Source organism: Mauremys reevesii, linkage group 1 (assembly GCF_016161935.1).
Source record: "Mauremys reevesii isolate NIE-2019 linkage group 1, ASM1616193v1, whole genome shotgun sequence".
In the NCBI taxonomy this organism is placed as follows: Eukaryota; Metazoa; Chordata; order Testudines; family Geoemydidae; genus Mauremys; species Mauremys reevesii.
In genome coordinates, this window is record NC_052623.1 from 72,433,185 (window position 1) to 72,452,997 (window position 19,813).

Consider the following 19,813-nt stretch of genomic DNA (forward strand, 5'->3'; position numbering starts at 1 on the left):
AACTATTACCAAACCAAACAAGTTCAGATTAATCAGAATGTCTACAATGTACAAAGTTTTTGCTGGTCTATATTTCATAGCTGTTATTGCAGAGAAGAAAACATTACTTTCATCATGGTAGAGTTAGGCTCAAAGCAAATCTACCATCATCTCTCATAAGCTTTCTTCCCTCATTGTTGATTCTATTTAGTCAAACAATACTCTGCATTGCTAGATCTTCCCTCTGAAAGATCTCAAAACACTTTTAAAACAAAATTAGTAATATTCCTGTTAGCTAGTGAAGCATTCTATAGCTAGAAAACTGAAACACAATAAGGTTAACTAAACTGTCCAAGGCCACAGAGAGATTTAGTGGCAGAACTACAAATATAGCTGAAAACACCTGATTCCTATTTATATGCTCTAACCACTAGACAATATTCCCTTCATCATTCTATACAAGAAATTATTTCAGGGACAACACTTTCAAAAATCTATATTATGACGACTGGAATTTCCAAAAGCAGGACAGTTGTTATATCATTTTATGTAAAATGATGATCAAATGTATACATATAAAAATATAAGGATTAAGGAATATGACCTGCAGAACTTGAAATATTAACTCATTTAATTTCTGCTAACTTTGTAGATGCAAAAAGCAACCAATCAAATATGACAGTGACTATTTACAGGCCAGACATTCAATGCTACTTGCTTGCCTATTTGTAAGGACTAACTTTGACACCTTCCTTAGTTGCCAGGAAGAACTGCCATTTCCCTGTTACTAAGAAATGGCAGTATGTTCACCCCTTTCTGGCCAGAGGATAGCCTCCTTTGCACAACGTAAAAAAGGTATGAAAACAATGACAACTAAGAAGCCATTTTGATACAATTATAATGGATTCTACATAAATCAGTGATTAAGTTATGTGGGAGAGTTACAAAATAATACTTTGTCAGGATTATTTTTATAATTGTTCTGCATACAGATAGATGTTGCATCACTCTCTCTCTTCAATTGTGCAGTGGAAAATTATAACAAAGTACTCATTATGTAGAGTGTGAGGTTTTCTTTTTAGTCATTGACACTGGTCCAATTTAAGTTTGTTGAATACAACAAGTACATCAACATGCTAAAATAAAAGCAAGTGAGAATATACTATACTCTCTGGATTTGTCTACCACACACAGATCTGCTTAAAGGATGCAGTGGTATTTCAGTAATCCAAATAGATGTTTTAAGCTTTCAAAATAATCTAGTTTTCACAACCTATCTTTTCTTCATTTGTAAAATTTAATTATACACAGATATTGATTTTAATTGTAAGCATATCTAATGCCTTAAAAGCAAAGAAACCAAGAAATCAGATCTCAAACTGCATGCTGCTTTAACAACTACCATATTAAAATATGTTACGGTGTAATTATCCAATAACATCTTCATAATTAGTTCCCCGTTATTAACACTACATTTAAACAACATTAGAGTGTCCCCTACAGTTAATGAAACAGCAACTGACCTTTAACAACTCCATTTATCAGATCTTATAACTTAGCCAACCAACATTTCTTGACCATATTTCCTTCTTCACAGACAAATGTACAATGGTGGATCAACTGCCACACATGTTATACGGTGATAGGTGCTGCATCTTTTTTTCAGATGCTTTTTAAAGAACCCATCACCATGGTATCTGGATTAAGAGAATCCAGCTAGGCGAGAAAGGACTGCCATGTCCTCAAAAGTGAGGGTCTACGAAAAGGAGAAGACAGTCATCTTATTTTCATGAGTTTTCTACAAACCCTCCCTCCAGAGATTGGTCAGTTGCAAATTTGGAATTTTTTTCCTTTTGTTGGAGAATTTTTCAGCTTGGAAGGTTACTGATAAAATTAGTGATCATGCCCTAAGAGTTAAAATATAATGTTCTTCCTTCGTACCCAGTCCTGTACCTCCATCATCCTATTTTTTGAACTTCTGCGTATGCAATATTATTTACATCAGGGGTCGGCAACCTCTGGCATGCGGCTCGCCAGGGTAAGCACCCTAGTGGGCCAGGTCAGTTTGTTTATCTACCGCATCGGCAGGTTCAGCCGATCGCGGCTCCCAGTGGCCGCAGTTCGCCATCCCAGGCCAATAGGGGGACAGGAAGCGGCGCAGGTGAGGGATATGCTGGCTGCGGCTTCCCGCCACCCCTCAAGTGATCTTTCTCCTGCCATCCATCTCCATCCTCTGACAAACAGAGGCTAAGGACACCATTCCTTACCCATCCTGACTAATAGCCATTTATGGACTTAAATTCATGGTGGTTATCCAGTTCTCTTCTAAATGCTGTTATAGTCCTAGCCTTCATAACCTCCTCAGGAAAAGAGTTCCACAAGTTGACTGTGCGCTGTGTGAAGAAGAACTTCCTTTTATTTGTTTTAAACCTGCTGCCTATTAATTTCATTTGGTGACCCTAGTTCTTGTATTATGGGAATAAGTAAATAGCTTTTCCTTATCCACTTTCTCAACATCACTCGTGATTTTATATACCTCTATCATATCCCCCCTTAGTCTCCTCTTTTCCAAGCTGAAGAGTCCTAGCCTCTTTAATCTTTCCTCATATGGGACCCTCTCCAAACCCCTAATCATTTTAGTTGCCCTTTTCTGAACCTTTTCTAGTGCCAGTATATCTTTTTTGAGGTGAGGAGACCACATCTGTACACAGTATTCGAGATGTGGGCATACCATGGATTTATATAAGGGTAATAATGTATTCTCAGTCTTATTCTCTATCCCCTTTTTAAATGATTCCTAACATCCTGTTTGCTTTTTTGACCGCCTCCGCACACTGCGTGGACATCTTCAGAGAACTGTCCACGATGATTCCAAGATCTTTTTCCTGACTCATTGTAGCTAAATTAGCCCCCATCATATTGTATATATAGTTGGGGTTATTTTTTCCAATGTGCATTACTTTACATTTACCCACATTCAATTTCATTTGTCATTTTGTTGCCCAATCACTTAGTTTTGTGAGATCTTTTTGAAGTTCTTCATAGTCTGTTTTGGTCTTAACTATCTTGAGCAGTTCAGTATCATCTGAAAACTCTCTCTTTTCCCCTTTCTCCAGATCATTTATGAATAAATTGAATAGGATTGGTCCTAGGACTGACCCTTGGGGAACACCACTGGTTACCCTTTCCATTCTGAGAATTTACCATTAATTCCTACCCTTTGTTCCCTGTCTTAACCAGTTCTCAATCCATGAAAGGACCTTTCTTTTTATCCCATGAGAGCTTAATTTACATAACATACTTTGGTGAGGGACCTTGTCAAAGGCTTAATGGAAATCTAAGCACACTATGTCCACTGGATCTCCCTTGTCCACATGTTTGTTGACCCCTTCAAAGAACTCTAATAGATTAGTAAGACACGATTTCCCTTTACAGAAACCATGTTGACTATTGCTCAACAGTTTATGTTTTTCTATGTGTATGACAATTTTATTCTTAACTATTGTTTCAACTAATTTGTCCAGTACAGACGTTAGACTGTATCTGTAATTGTCGGGATCCCCTCTGGAATCCTTTTTAAATATTGGCGTTACATTAGCTAACTTCCAGTCATTGGGTACCGAAGCCGATTTAAAGGACAGGTTACAAACCTTAGTTAATAGTTCCGCAACTTCACATTTGAGTTCTTTCAGAACTCTTGGGTGAATGCCATCTGGTCCCGGTGACATGTTAATGTTGAGTTTATCAATTAATTCCAAAACCTCCTCTAGTGACACTTTAATCTGTGACAGTTCCTCAGATTTGTCACCTACAAAAGCCAGCTCAGGTTTAGGAATCTCCCTAACATCCTCAGCCGTGAAGAGTGAAGCAAAGAATCCATTTAGTTTCTCCGCAATGACTTTATCATCTTTAAGCGCTTCTTTTGTATCTCGATCATTAAGGGGCCCCACTGGTTGTTTAGCAGGCTTCCTGATTCTGATATACTTAAAAAACATTATGTTATTACCTTTGGAGTTTTGGGCTAGCCGTTCTTCAAATTCCTCTTTGGCTTTTCTTATTATACTCTTGCACTTAATTTGGCAGTGTTTATGCTCCTTTCTATTTGCCTCACTAGGATTTGACTTCCACTTTTTAAAGGAAGTCTTTATCTCTCACTGCTTCTTTTACATGGTTGTTAAGCCACGGTGGCTCTTTTTTAGTTCTTTTACTGTGTTTCTTAATTTGGGGTATACATTGAAGTTGGGCCTCTATTATGGTGTCTTTAAAAAGCACCCATGCAGCTTGCAGGGATTTCACTTTAGTCACTGTACCTTTTAACTTCTGTTTAACTAATCCCCTCATTTTTGCATAGTTCCCCCCCTTCTGAAATTAAATGCCACAGTACTGGCCTGTTGAGATGTTCTTCCCACCACAGGGATGTTGAATGCTATTGTATTATGGTCACTATTTCCAAGCGGTCCTGCTATAGTTACCTCTTGGACCAGCTCCTGCGCTCCACTCAGGATTAAATCTAGAGTTGCCTCTCCCCTTGTGTGTTCCTGTTCCAGCTGCTCCATGAAGCAATCATTTAAAGTATCGAGAAATTTTATCTCTGCATTTCGTCCTGAAGTGAAATGTTCCCAGTCAATATGGGGATAATTGAAATCCCCCACTATTATTGGGTTAATTTTGATAGCCTCTCTAAATTCTCTTGTTGAACATTTTAGTGGCTCACCTAATGTATTTTCTTTAATCTAGGCAGCTAAAAGTGTTTCTAAAAAATAATTTTCATCCTTAAATTTAAAAAAAAATAGTGGCTATCGAAGAGCAGGCAAAACAAAAACAAAAGACCAGACATTTAGAATATATTAAAAATCAAGTAAACCATGAAGAAGTTAAAAAAAGTTTCCGCAGGAAGTGTCTATAAACTGATAAAATTATGCCTATTTTATGCAAAGCCCAGGATTGGTGTTTCCTTGGGAAGGAGCCAGCACAGTACCCACTAAGTTCATTGTGTTTGCACACAGACAGGATAATCTCTGCAGCTCATTTATGTGTGTGCTTCTTTCCTGTTGATTTTTTATGTAAATGGGCATCTATTGTATGACCTTACAATGTTTAAATTTACCTATTGACAAAGAGATTCCCGAGGATACAGAAGGAAAACCTATTTTTCACCTTTGCTGGTGACTATTATCTTGGTATGACTTTTAAACATATTTTCAGTATATATGCATATCATCTCTACATGTATTTCACAACAATGTTAAGGATCAGACAACTTTCATTTGAGACATCACGTGATACTCTTTGGTGAACTGTAATATACACCTTAGATCCATGTGATTTCTTTAACTCATTCCCAGCTCACATTAAGAAGTTTTTGGGTCATGCAAATATTCTATAGTGAGTCAGAGAGGAGAAGTTTTATCTGAACAGAAGTAAAGAATTTCAAACTCAACTCTTCTCTGACTTCTGTGCCCCCCACCCTCACAAAACACAAACCTCCTGCATGTTATATATTAAATCAAGGACCCAGTTTTAATTTATTATAGTTCAGTTTTTTCCTTCTGAAGGTACAGAGAATTTTAAAATAATGAATGAATATTTCCCTTTTCTTTACATTGTAGAATCTGGGATGTAGAAAATACGGTTTCGGATATGAATGTATGTTACCATTCAAGAAAACAAAATAAAAATATTCAATAGCCCATCAATATTTGAACTATTAAACACATCATTCCTGGAAAACAATTTTAACATCAATAGACATACTGTACCAAGAACATTGTCCTGAAGTTATTCAAGTCGGTTAAAAATTCTTCCACCGAAACTTTTTTCAAATCAATGGCATAGTATCCCATCACATTTTGATAGAGCTTCTCCATGTTCTTATGCATCCTGGTAAGTTTTTGGTAATGTTCTCTTGCATAAACTGCAAAGCTGTATATTACTGTTAAGGCTAAAAGAGCACTCAGTGAAGCTAGTTAGAGCAAATTATCATGATTTATCTACCTGTTTCTCTGTAGCCAACTTTAACATTAAAAAAAACCTCTTAATTATCTCACAATAAATTATTCATTTATTTCAAGTACAACACAAACTACATACCTAATAGTGTTTAATGAATACCTTGGTAATAGTGAACAAATAATATAAGAATGATCCTCAAATTTTCTTGATCATTTTTTACTTTGCTAATTCAATGAAACATTCTTTACATTAATTGTATACATGATGGGAATTGATAATAGGCAGTACATAATCTGTTTGCCATATATTGTGTTACATAAAACAACATACCTCAAAGACTTCAATAGGAAGTGGGAGCTGCCTGGATCCATTGAAAACAGGTCACATCTATTTGGGTGCCTTAGTATGGATTTAGGCATCCAGAGTTCAATTTTTGGTCATAATCCCTATTTATGATGGAAACTGTTTTGCAAGTATAGCAGGCTTGACGTGTGTGTGTGTGTGCGCGCGCGCAAAGCTATATATAAAGTCCTAGGGCTAGCAGGTTTGTGGAAACAGAAGCTCTTTGGTTTTCTCTATAGGTAAAATGGGAGAATTTAGGTTGAGTTCTTACCTGCTGCAAGACAAATTTGCTTATGCTGCTCTCTAGCTCCCCCTGCAGAAAGTTATAATTTGCATACACTTTTGAGGAGTTCCATAAAATAACCAAAACTGTATTACCTGGAGTTTTCCCATAATCCATACTCAAGAACTGCATAAAATGTTGTAAGAGAGAAAGTAGATGAGGTAATATCTTTTATTGGATCAACTTCTGTTCGTGAAAGAGACAAGTTTTCAAGCTACACAGAACTCTTCTTCATGTCTGGGAAAGGTACTCAGGGTGTCACAGCCAAATACAAGATGGAACAAAATGTTTAACATAAGTAGTTAAAACATATTCTAAGTGACCATTCAAGATGAAGTGGCCTGTTAACACCTCCACTGGCTTGTTTCTAATATCCTGGGACCAAAAGGGCTATAACAACACGTTCCAAGTAATTCAGGTATGTGAAAGGGAACATGTCAAATAACTCATAGGAGCTATTCTTTGAGGGATATTAACCCCCCCCCCCCAAAAAAAAACAAACAATCAAAAAAACCCATGTCATTTAACTTTAATTAAGGTTGCTCTCATCAGTACTCAAAGCCATAAAAATAAGGAAATAGAAGACTGAGGATTAACACACTACACTGCAAATAGATACCAGCTGGCTAGGGCTAAGAGGAGTTAATGTTTGGGCTCTGGTTGCAGACAGAGCTTTGGGAACCTCCCGCCTCGCAGGGTCTGAAAGCCCAGGCTCCAGCCCGAGCCTGAATGTCTATACCACAATTAAACAGCCCTTAGCTTGACCCTGCGAGCGCGAGTCAGCTGGCATGGGCCAGCCGGGGATTTTTAAACGTAGTGTAAACATACTCTCACACTAAAATCCCACAATGAATGTTGCCTATGAAGGTTTAATTCAGGCCTCGTGTGTATACATTATGATACAGTCTTTAATTTCAAGATTTTTTTTTTTTTAAAAAACACGAGAGCCCTGGCTCATTCAGTGCAAACGACGGATATGCTCTGCTGACGAATCAGTGTTGTGTCATGCAGAGGGGGTCTGTTGGACCCCCTACTCATTTGTTGCAGGTGAATGCAGGAAGAGAACCAAGAGTCTCATGGTTAGGGCAAATGAACACTGCCCTGCAGACTTAGATTCTATCTCTGCCTCTGCCACTAAGTTTCTGTGTGATTCTGGGCAAGTCACTTACAACAAACTTTTTATAGATAGTCACTTCTGCATGTAATTAAAGGCTATATCATAATGCATACGTACATAGGGCCAAATTACAGTTGCACAGGCAACGTTCTTTCTGGCTTTTTCTAACTTTAATATACTTCTCTCTGCAACCTTTTAATCCTTTAAAAATCCTTAACTTTGTATTTTCTACTTCAGGGGTAGGCAACCTATGGCACATGTGCCGAAGGCGGTGCATGAGCTAATTTTCAGTGCCCGGGTCCTCATCACTTGTCTGGGGGCTCTACATTTTAATTTAATTTTAAATGAAGCTTCTTAAACATTTTAAAAACCTTATTTACTTTATATGCAACAATAGTTTAGTTATATATTACAGACTTATAGAAAGAGACCTTCTAAAAATGTTAAAATGAATTTCTGGCATGCAAAACCTTAAATTAGAGTGAATAAATGAAGACTAGTATCAGAGGGGTAGCCGTGTTAGTCTGGATCTGTAAAAGCAACAAAGAATCCTGTGGCACCTTATAGACTAACAGACGTTTTGCAGCATGAGCTTTCGTGGGTGAATACCCACTTCTTCTTGCATCCGAAGAAGTGGGTATTCACCCACGAAAGCTCATGCTGCAAAACGTCTGTTAGTCTATAAGGTGCCACAGGATTCTTTGTTGCTTTTAAATGAAGACTCAGCACACCACTTCTGAAAGGTTGCCTACCCCGTTCTACTTTTTTTTATTATTTAGTTTACTGATGACAGCAACCTCAACTAACATTAAACAAAGTTTGTGAATTTATTTATTTTAATATAATTTTTATATATGTGCTATTTAAATAATAAAGCATTTAAACATTTGATGACTTCAATGTATACGTTAACCTTCATATTTCAAAACTCATGGCCATGTTGACAAATAAACTAAAAGTAATTAAACTGTATTCAAGCAAAACGTTTTTAATGCAACTTCCTTCAGTTTTACTGCAACTTCTAAATGATACACAATTTAAAAAAAAAAAAAGAAAAAAGAAAACTGAGTAAGGATTCATAGCTATAATTTCCCACCCTTTTTTTAAAAAAAGGTAGATATTCAGAAAGACATACTGCAGCATATAAATAATATACATAAAAAAAGAGCTGTAATTTTGTTTTTTATTTTTGTGTAACTCTTTCTAAGGAAAGTAAGAAACAATTACCCTTTGAAAACAAACTTCACCACTTACACATTACAAACCCCAAAGAGCACAGCGGGAGCTTATCAGAACCCAATCTGCTTTTGTTATAGCCCCTCCTCTGACCCTTCTTTGTACTAATGTTATGGTAGATTGAGGTAAATCAGCTAATAAAGGCTGCCACTGCCGTGACAACCAGGGCAATAGTGACTCTCCCTAAGTATGCAAGTAAACTGAAGGTAGATGAGTGGCTGAGTATTCTCTGATGTCAAAAATAGTACTGCTCAGGCAGTAGCAGGAGGCAGAAAATGAGCACTGCGTGGGGTTGTCAGGTTGTCTTGAGTAGCTCACAAACATGAGTACCAATCTCAGGGCAGATTGTTACAAACTAGGGCACAAACTCCACATTGGTGGTGTATTCTATACTTACATTTCACCAAATATCAAATGTAAACTCCTCAAGCAGTATAACAGCCTTAACATGGAGTCACAGACAGTCCTCATGGGTACTCCGGTCTATCTTGCCACCCAGGTAAGCTTGCCTTTGTGACAGATGGTTGCTTACACTAAAAATCACAATATTCAGCTAACTACCAGTCCCAGGAATGTCATCCAGGAAAGGATGGGTGAGTTCCCTGCAACCTGAGTCTGACTATTATCATTACCAACATCTTTGAAAAACCCTGGGGGCTAAGCGCAGGCAGAACTGAAGCATTCGGTACTGATAATGTTTCCTGTCCTAAACTAACCTCAGAAGTCTGCAGTGGCATAGTCTGATGGGGATATGGCAATATGCATTGGCTAGATCTATTGAAGAAGTCCCCCCAGGACAGGGATGACGCCATAGAAGCCAGGGTCTGCATCCAAAACTTCATTTTCTTCATCCACATGTTGAGCCTTCTGAGGTCAGGAATGGCTCTGATACACTCATGTCTGTTTTTGCACAGTGAATAGATGGACTAGAAGCTGGATAATCTTTCTTCTGAGTGAACACTCTCCATCACGCCCACATTTAGAAGATGAAATATTTTATTCTGGACCAGATTGTGTTATATTGGTGTCACTGGAACTCGGTGATTGGATGAAGAATGGGTGGGGTGGAGTCCTCAGCTTGAGGGAGTATCCCCGGCTCGCTATCTTCCTGACTTTTTTGTGGCTGATGAAAACCATTCCTTTAGGAGATGGGGGAAACTGCCCATTAGCTTCAGTTCTGGGCCTATACAATCTTTGTCATAAAGTAGATTTTTGGTGGGGAGGGGAGGTCCCACTAGATTTCCCCCCAGATCTCAAGTCCATTGTTTTCCCTTGAAGAATCTGTTGTCCCTTTGCTGGCATCTCCGTGAGGATGAAAAGTGCCTCCATCTGAATGCTGGTCTGTACTCTTTTCTGTGGGCATTTAGTGGAGCAGGGAGAGTCTGTTTGGATTTTGCTGCATTATCAGCCACCGCCTTTTTCAGCTTTTCTCCAAAAAGGGGGGAGGCCTGCAAATGTGGCTGAACATAGGACCCACTTACATTGTTTACCTGCCTTCCAGGAATGTAGCCAGAGGTGGCACCTGGCTCCTGAGCAGGAAACCATGGATCAGGGTGAGAACCTTATTGAGCCCATTCAGAAATCAGCTACAACTGCTGATGATACAGTTAGTTTCTTTAAAATGGAACCAAATTCAGGGTCATCTCTGTATTTAAAGGCTTTGAGATATTCCAGTCAGGACAGAGATGCTATTGCAAAGCAGGTACCTGCCAGAGATGCTTGGAGGATGGCAGAGGAGGCTTCAATGTTCTTTTTGAGAATGGCCTCCATCTTTCTATCTGTGGGTTTCTTCAGGTAGAACTCCCACTCTGAGGAAATAACCATATCACGGGCAATGACGTTACAGCGGCATCCACCTTCAGTATCTCAGTAACAGAGGCCTTTGTTTCTTGAATGTTATCTGAATTCACTCTTCTCAGTGTGCTTGCCCTTATCAGGCTTGTTCCATTCATCCCTAATCACTTCCTCAAAGGAGCAGTGAAGGGGCATTGCAGTTTCAGGGGAGGATTTTGAGGGGAGAAATGTATTCTGGGATTTACTCTCAGCAACTTGTTCAGGTTGGATTTGAAATGTGGAATAAACCTTGTTGCACGTAACTTGAAAACAACCACTATAACACACCATTGCTATATTTTCCCCCTCATCGTGTTCAGATTCAGTATCAGACAGTTCACTTTCCCCAGTGGAGGAGTAGGAGAAAGAGGAATCAGAGGACTCATCTCCTGGATTTTTTCTGTTTTTCACTTTTTTGATTTTTTAACCTGTTTTGTGTGCTTTGGGAGTGTAGACTGTCTGCTGCCGCTTTGACGAGGCCTTTTGCAGCTTCCTTTTCTTAGGGCCTGAAGCTTTCTTGAGAGGTCTGACTCAGAATCGTCTCCCTCTGGGTTCCATTTGTCCTCTGGGAAAGGGAAACTCATCCGAGTCCTCCTGGTCACCTTGAGAAGGAGGTGGGATGATTAGAAGTCCTGCTTCTTTCCCCACAGTGCTCATGACCCACTTTGTGGCAGTGGGAGGGAGGGGATTTGTGGCCCTGCAAACCTCCCCTCTTTGTCTTGCAGGTGTTCCCCTCGGACTTACCCTGACTTGAGTGGTCAAGTTCCTCTTCACTTCTCGCTGCTCTTCATGGGGGTTTCCTGGTCCACCTTTCCCCCATTAGAGTTGCGGCTGCTTGGGGGGCAGGAGTTCCTACCTGCTTGCCCACAGCCCTGGAACCTAGTGGACACAGACACAGGCTGGGCATAACTCACCATCTGCCAAGACTAAGAAAACTGCCAAAGCATGATTTGGATTTAACTCTGTGCTTTCCTGGCTGCTCTGCCATGTCTGCAAGGGACAGAGGAGAAGGTGAGGAGATGCTGCAGTTGAGGCTTAGAGAGGATTAACCCCGAGGAGTTAATTGATCCAGGGAGGAGAAGGAAGCCAGAAGAGAGGGAGAACAGTGCTCCCCACTATCCAAAAACTGGGGAGAAACAGCTCAAATTGAAAAGGTAAGCATATAGGCAGAGAACCTGGCAGCAAGTGGAAGCAGAGAGGTTGTGGAGGGAGCATGTGGTATGAAAATGCTGATCCACCTCCATGAAGCCACAAAGAGAGGAGAGCTGCCCAAGTGTTCTTAATTGTGAGACATGCTGAGCAGTAGAATAATCAAGTTCAATAAATCCAACAGCGAAGAACATGAATACGTGTAGAAGGAACTTTTCACTATGCCTTATTGTGAAAAGAAAACACAGCACTTATATGTCTAAAAGCTAACATCAATGAGCTTTCAGTCAAGACTCATGGACTTGTCTCTCCTCTTCTGGAAGGCTAACATGAAATTCCTTCCATCAGTTTAATGAATTTTGCCTCCAAATGCCTATTTATTAACACATTTTATAGCTGAAAATTTTCTATTGCGGGTTTCTGACAAACTGTGCTCCACATCAGAATTAGTGAAATTTAATGTGAATGTGATAGTAAAACAGCACTAGGAACCATTCTGGAACAATCACAGAGCTTCCACTGAGAAGTGGTATATTGCTATGCATTTTGATATGCAGAGTCTCATGGGAGAAACTGAAAAAACAGTTTCTCTCTTTAGTACATCAGTAACCAGTTTCTTTTGCATCTCATTTAAAAACAGAGTTCTGGGGAAAATATGTGCAGTGCTAGGTTTACTAATTGATATTGTTTCTTTATCACTGACAAAAGAAATATTACAAATAACAGTGAAATAAATTATCAATAAATGTCTTTAACCCACTCATGCTACAAGTTATTTAAATCATTTAATTGGATTTAAAGTACTAACTAGCAGTGCAAAAAAATGGTTTTTTGATATTAAAATTAATAATATAAAAATGGAATTTATACATAGATCCAAAGAATTGACTTGAAATACTTAGTGTTCCCATACATTTTATCACCTCAGGACGGGATGCAGAGGTAAAGTTTCTTAACTCCTTAAATGACTGTCTCTTGGAGCAGCTAGTCCTCGAACACACAAGAGGAGAGGCAATTCTTGATTTAGTCCTAAGTGGAGTGCGGGATCTGGTCCAACAGGTGAATATAGCTGGACCACTTGGTAATAGTGACCACAATATAATTAAACTTAACATTCCTTTGGTAGGGAAAATATCACTGCAGCCCAATACAGTAGCATTTAATTTCAGAAAAGGAGACTACACAAAAAATGAGGAAATTAAACAGAAATTAAAAGGTACAATGCCAAAAGTGAAATCCCTGCAAGCTGCATGGACACTTTTTTAAAAGACATCATTATAGAGGCTCAACTGAAATGCATATCCCAAATTAAAAAACATAGTAAGGGAACCAAAAAAGTGCCACCGTGGCTAAACAACAACGTAAAAGAAGCAGTGAGAGGCAAAAAGGCATCCTTTAAAAAGTGGAAGTTAAATCCTAGTGAGGAAAATAGAGCACAAACTGTCAAGTGAAGTGTACAAATATAATTAGGAACCCAAACAAGAATTTGAAGAACAGCTAGCCAAAGATTCAAAAAGTAACAGCATTTTTTTTTTAAGTACATCAGAATCAGGAAGCCTGCTTAAAAAACAGTGGGGCCACTGGACAATCAAAATTCCAAAGGAGCACTCAAGGACAATATGGCGATTGCGGAGAAACTAAATGAATTCTTTGCATTGGTCTTCACGGCTGAGGATGTGAGGGAGAGTCCCAAACCTGAGCCATTTTTCTTAAGTGACAAATTTGAGGAACAGTCCCAGACTGAGGTGTCATTAGAGGAGATTTTGGAACAAATTGTAAACTAAACAGTAATAACCACCGGGACCAGGTGGTATTCACCCAAGAATTCTGAAGAAACTCAAATGTGAAATTGCAGGACTACTAACTGTGGTTTCTAGTATCAGAGGGGTAGCCGTGTTAGTCTGGATCTGTAAAAAGCAACAGAGAGTCCTGTGGCACCTTTAAGACTAACAGATGTATTGGAGCATAAGCTTTCATGGGTGAATACCTATCATTCAGTCAGTAGGCAAAAGTCGGTCAAGATAGGGAGCTATCAGAAGATCAGATCAGAAGAAAGAAACGTAAAACAGTGAAGAATAGCCAGTAAGAAGACCTCAAAGGAGAAGCAGCAGCCACAGCAGTACCACTTACAGAAAAGAAGGAGCCTTAGAGAGCAGAGGGAGAGAAGAATATGGAGAGTAAGCACAACAGCTATAGTGTAAAATATAGATAGAAATAATATTAATGAATGTGTCTCTGTACATTTGGGTTATAAACGTGTGTTTTTTGTTATGAATTCTGTTCTATATGTATAAAGTTTAAGATTGCTGTCAGTGACTGCAGGGGACTGATCACTGCATGCAGAACACAGCTGCTTAGTATTGCTTTAACTATATTTATGGTTCAGGAACTTTTAACCTGTACCCAAGGGTTGTGCTAAGGAATTTTTGTTTATATTTTGATTTATTTGTACACAGACCAGTTATTGTTTTTGATGAATCACAAAGACACCCATAGTGCGATGATGCCACTAGAACATGATGTCCTCAGGACAATTCTTCCTGCATTGGAATCTGTCCCTAAAATAGCTGATTAATGATGGGATCCAATCCCACACCAGGACGGAGCTTGACTGTCAGCCATGGTGAAGAAGATTCTCTTGGAAAGGGGTTGGAATCCACAGCCATTCAAAATGACCAATCGCATAGCAGGCAGAATTTTGTTTTGTTTAGGTGGATCAACTAGTACTAAATACAGGGTTTGTTTTCTTAGGGGAAGATCTCCCTCAAGAATCTATGCAGAGGCTGTATTTTAAAGTTAGGATACAAGGCATTGTGATGTGTCTAGCTCTTCTAGCTAAGGGCAGAATTAACTAATGATAGAAAGAGTGTTTGGCCAGATTAACCAGTCAGCACTAGAGTCAGCAGGAAGAATGCTTCCCCCACAATACAGTACAGCCAAGTTCACCAATTATACCCAAGACAGGCTGAGTACTGTGGATATCTGTGGATGAATCTAACTCTGGGGACATAATATGGTCTGTCCTGTGTATGTGACCTCATGTGAGGTTGAAGGCTTGTTAATTAGGAATAATTTACTAATGAACTTCAGTCCTCTAATTAATTGCCATGGTTATACATTGTGGGCACAGGTTTCTAAACCTAATCCTTACAAGTTAACTACTGAGAAAGGGGCAATGCAACTGTAGATTTGCACCTAACATCCCAATTAGTGCTGAAGGTGACTGTGAGGCCCCCAAAAGAGGCTAATATGCTAGTCCTGGGTAAGCCAGACAGGTGTAGAAATTGGAAACATAATTTGGTAGGTAGCCAAAGCTCAGAAAGCAACAGTAAAGAGAACAAGGAGTTAAAATCTGAGTCTGCAGAAATGCCACAGCCTGTGGATACAGAAAGAGGACGTTGTTTTTTTGTTTTTTAAACAGGCAGGCTTTGAATCTTCACAACAGTCTTCTGTCATTTGTAAAACTCAACTATGATATTAAATGTAGCAGGGTTTATGTGCGTGATATCTCTCTAAAAAGAAAAGGCAAGATTTTTCTGAGTACTGTGCTGGAAGGCTTATGGGTGGAAGAGGCATTTATGAATTTGACCTTTGAGACAACTCTTGTTAGGGTGGATTTGTTTAAGAGGTTAGTCGAGGCCCATAAACAAACAATGATAGTCCTCAAGAAAAAAAAGTATTCTGCACAGTGCAATAATAGAAAGGGCCTCTGAGGAATCAGAGTATATATGCATTAAATATTCAGGTTGGCAATGGGAAGTTATTGCATTATAAGGTACATTGGATTATAAGGAATAGCCAGCAAGGACTTGTCAAGAACAAATCATGAGAAACCTAATTTCCTTTTTATACAAGGTCACTGCCCTAGGCTATAGAGGGAAGCAGTAAAAGTGACATACCTTGATTTCAGTAAGGCTTTTGACTCAGGCCCACATGACATTCTCCTAAGCAAACTAGGAAAATGTGGTCTAGATGTAATTACTATAAGGTGGGTGCACACCTGATTGAAAGACTGTACTCAAAGCGTAGTTTTCAATGGTTCATTGTCAAACTAGGATGACATATCTAATGGGGTCCAACAGGCAGCAGTCTAGGGTCAAATACTATTCATTAATGATTTGGCCAATGGAGTGGAGACTATGCTTATGAAATTTGCAGATGACACCAAGCTGGAAGACCTTGCAAGCACTTTGGAGGAAAGATCAGATTCAAAATGACCTTGACAAATTGGAGAATGGGTTTGAGTTAAACAAGATGAAATTCAATAAAGACAAGTGCAAAGTACTACACTAACGCAGGATAAAAATCAAATGCACCATTACAAAATGCGGAACAACAGGATAGGTGGTAGTACTGCTGGAAAGGATCTGGGGTAAAAGAGGATCACACATTGAATATGAGTCAACAATGTGATGCGGCTGTGAAAAAGTGAATATCATTCTGGAGTGTATTAACAGTAGTGTTATATGTAAGATACAGGAGATAATTGTCCTGCTCTTCTTGGCACTGGCAAGACCTCAGCTAGAATACTGTGCCCAATTCTGGGCATCACACTTTAGGAAAGACATGGATAAATTGGAGAGAGTTCACAGGAGAGCAACAAAAGTGATAAAAGGTTTAGACAACCTGATCTATGAGGAAAGGTTAAAAAAAACTGTGCACGATTAGTCTTGAGAAAAGCAGACTGAGGAGGGGTGGGCTTATAACAGTCTTCAAATGTTATTTAGGTTAGATATTAGGAAAACCTTTCTAATCATAAGGGTAGTGAAGCACTGGAATAGGCTACTTGATGGGTGGTTGCTGAATCCCCATCATTGGAGGTTTTTAATAAGTGATTGGACAAACCTGTCCAGAATAGTCTGGGTTTACTTAACCCTGCCTCGGCACAGGGGGGCTAGACTTGTTGACTGGTTTTATGATTATGCACAGGTAGCAAAAGATCAGGAACAGACTGTGCACATAGGAGTATGAGGAGGTTATGTGGATTTGGTTCATGGTGTTTAGTGGTCACAAAATAGGCATGGCTCATACACCCTTTCTAGTGACCATACACAAATGTGCTCAGAAAAGAGTATTACATAAGTTTGTCATGTAGTCTCTGAAATGGATGCCCCAAATATCTGCTGGGGGTAGTAGGGGGGACTATGTGCCCTGTCATTAGGAAAGGGCAGAATTCTCAAGGTAAACAAGCCTTTTTCAACACCTCCCACCCGAGTTTGTAGCCACTGGATTTAGCTTGCACTCCTCATTCTGGTGGAGTACCGGAGTCAACGGGAGAGTGATCAGCAGTCGATATATTGCGTTTATACTAGATCCCTGCTGGATCGATCTCTGCCCACCGATCCGGCAGGTAGTATAGACAAGCCCTACCATAGTTAAGGGTTTCATATTGCCTGTCAAGCTCTAGGTGCATACAAACATAAAACAGAAGTGTACAAAAATCTTGAAATTGCACTTGGTCTCAACAGCTGTCATAAATGTAGGAGTTTATGTTAGATAGTTAGGAGTGAGAGTCAGATCCTGGGACTAATATAATCTGTGGGGAAGTAAAAGGGTTAATGCCTATAGATCTATTGGGAGAGCGACTTTGGTGCGTTGGCATATACGTGACTAAATTGTCTTGTGCTTTAGCTTTTATTCTTCCTGTTCCTGTACCACCCCGTTGCCTTAGTTGCCCAGAGTTGATCGGTTTTCTAGTTTACGTTAACCAAACCATAGTCAAATATTATTTGTGTCTTCTTATATCCTAAACTATTAGGTGTGATTGTTAAGGGTATTTAATAAAATTCTATTAAACTAAATTTAATGCTCAAGTCCTTTTCATTAGTTAAGCAATCAAAATTAAAAGAAATCTATGAAAGATGGTACTGGTAATCAGTAAGCAATTAAAGTTTGTTTTATACCCTATCTTTCTTATAGTATCGTATCTTGTAGATTGCTTCACTCAGTGTTAGCCCAGAATTTTTTCAGACTAGTTTCCCCTTAATCCTGTCATTTCTATTTGTATCCTTGTGTCTATTTGTGTCCTAACTATACTTCTCACTGTCTGGTAGTTCACCGGCATTGTCAACACTTTTGATATATAATGCCTTCCCTCAACCCTCTTCATTTTTTATCCACTATACAGATTGTATCAGTTTTTATGGACATTCTCTCTCTCTCTCTCTCACACACACACACACACGTTATTTTTTAAAGAGTGTGTTACTGTGCAAGCCATAATTTTGAAGCTTCTGACTTTTATGGGTTTAAGTTCTGAACCCTATTCTCTGCTCCCCCTAATAAATCATCATCTTGACTATTTTTATATTTATTCAATGGATCTATCCAGTTCATTGAGCTGGCAATTTGATTTTGTATTAATTAATGCATATATTATTTTTAAAAAGTGTTATTTTACACAGAAACACAGATGCTATTAAGATGCAATTACTATGTAACACAAGTGTTTTATAGAGAATAATTATTTAAATTTCACTGTCAAATTTTTATCCTAGTTAGTTTATTTACAAAAAGAGATTTCTTAATAATTAATGAGCACTTTAAGTAGTTAACCAAGATTTTCAGTACTCAGGAATAGTAGTACACATTAATCCCACAAAGATCAAAACAGCCTACAAAATATTTGAACCAATTAAAATAGGTTTAGGCAGTTGATCAGTTCCATCTTTTTTACCATGAGAGCAGGTAGAATTTTGAACCATTAAAATCAATGTTCTCCCAAGAAACCCGTTTCTTTTCCTAGCATACTCCAATACAATTTCTCTCAGAGAGCCCAATTCAGTAAAGTATTTATGAATACGGTTATGTAAACATGGTTTAAGTCCATCACTATATGCAGTAGCAGCACTTAAGTATATGTCAAAGTCTACCTAAGATTCATTGACTACAAAGGGACTTTATTGAATCAAGGTTCTCAAATACCCTTATTCACAGTCCCTATTCTCTGCTCCTCCTAAACATCTCTCCTTAATGCTTCCTTCACCCATACTTCCTCCTGCACTTGAACAGTTTTCATGTTATTCTCTGCAAAGTTGCTTTCTTTATCCTTCAAATCTGCTCTTAAGCCCATGTCTTCCTGGAATTGTTCCTACAGCGTTCTCACAGATAATCACCAGACCCTCCCTTAGCTGAACTGTTATCCTCTCTCATCTTGCCTTGATTAGAACTTGTCTAAATGGGAAAGTTTTTTTCAGAATATAGGCTTCCACTTTAACTATTCAAGAATAACTATTCTGAAAGAGTAAGTCCACACTGCTTTGTTTATGTGGACTTAAGCTACTTCCTTTTTGAATCACTACATCCAACACTTTTTCAAAATAAACATACAGCATTCTGGACAGTTATCATATGGAGAAATGTTCTGCTACTAGATGCTTTGCATTCGGGGATTTTTCATGCGGGGCTCTGTCAGATACCTACCAAAAGGCACTGGAATTTTCGCACCTGGGGTCAAACTATAAATTCCCATGATACCTCTCCGGTCATCCAGTAATTCATGAGCCAGTGCCATATTCAAACTGCTGAACACCATGAGCCTGAGCCATTAATACAAACAAGCTAATGAACATGCATTGGCAATCACACAACTGGAAGGCTTTGGATGACTTGGGAGACAGGTATGGTGGTGCTGCAGTGGTGATACAGGATGAGGAGGATGAAATCAAGCAGTTTCTGTACATGAACTTTTTCTGGAGTGGCTTCATTCAATAGACTGCCACTTCTGGGATCAGCCGATTAGCACTGAATGGCTGATCAGGATAATAACGCAGAATTGGGATAATCAGCAGTGCTAGCAGAAGTTCAGAACTCTATGGCTCTGATCTTGCAATTCATAGTACCTGGGAACACTGCTGTACCTGCATGCGTGAATTGCAGTATTGGCCTATGTTTATAAAGTACAGTGGAAATTTAAGGTGCTA

General features: G+C 38.9%; 1 protein-coding gene across 4 annotated transcripts in view; it reads right to left on the minus strand.

The window, feature by feature from the left end:
- The window catches only part of DIAPH3 (diaphanous related formin 3), a 481,747-nt gene that overhangs the window by 140,004 nt on the left and 321,930 nt on the right, over positions 1 to 19,813 (minus strand). For all 4 annotated transcript variants that reach the window (XM_039507674.1, XM_039507681.1, XM_039507691.1 and 1 more), the window contains one exon: positions 5,739 to 5,903. In XM_039507674.1, coding sequence (XP_039363608.1) covers positions 5,739 to 5,903 — 165 coding nt within the window. The remainder of the gene's footprint in view (positions 1 to 5,738; positions 5,904 to 19,813) is intronic.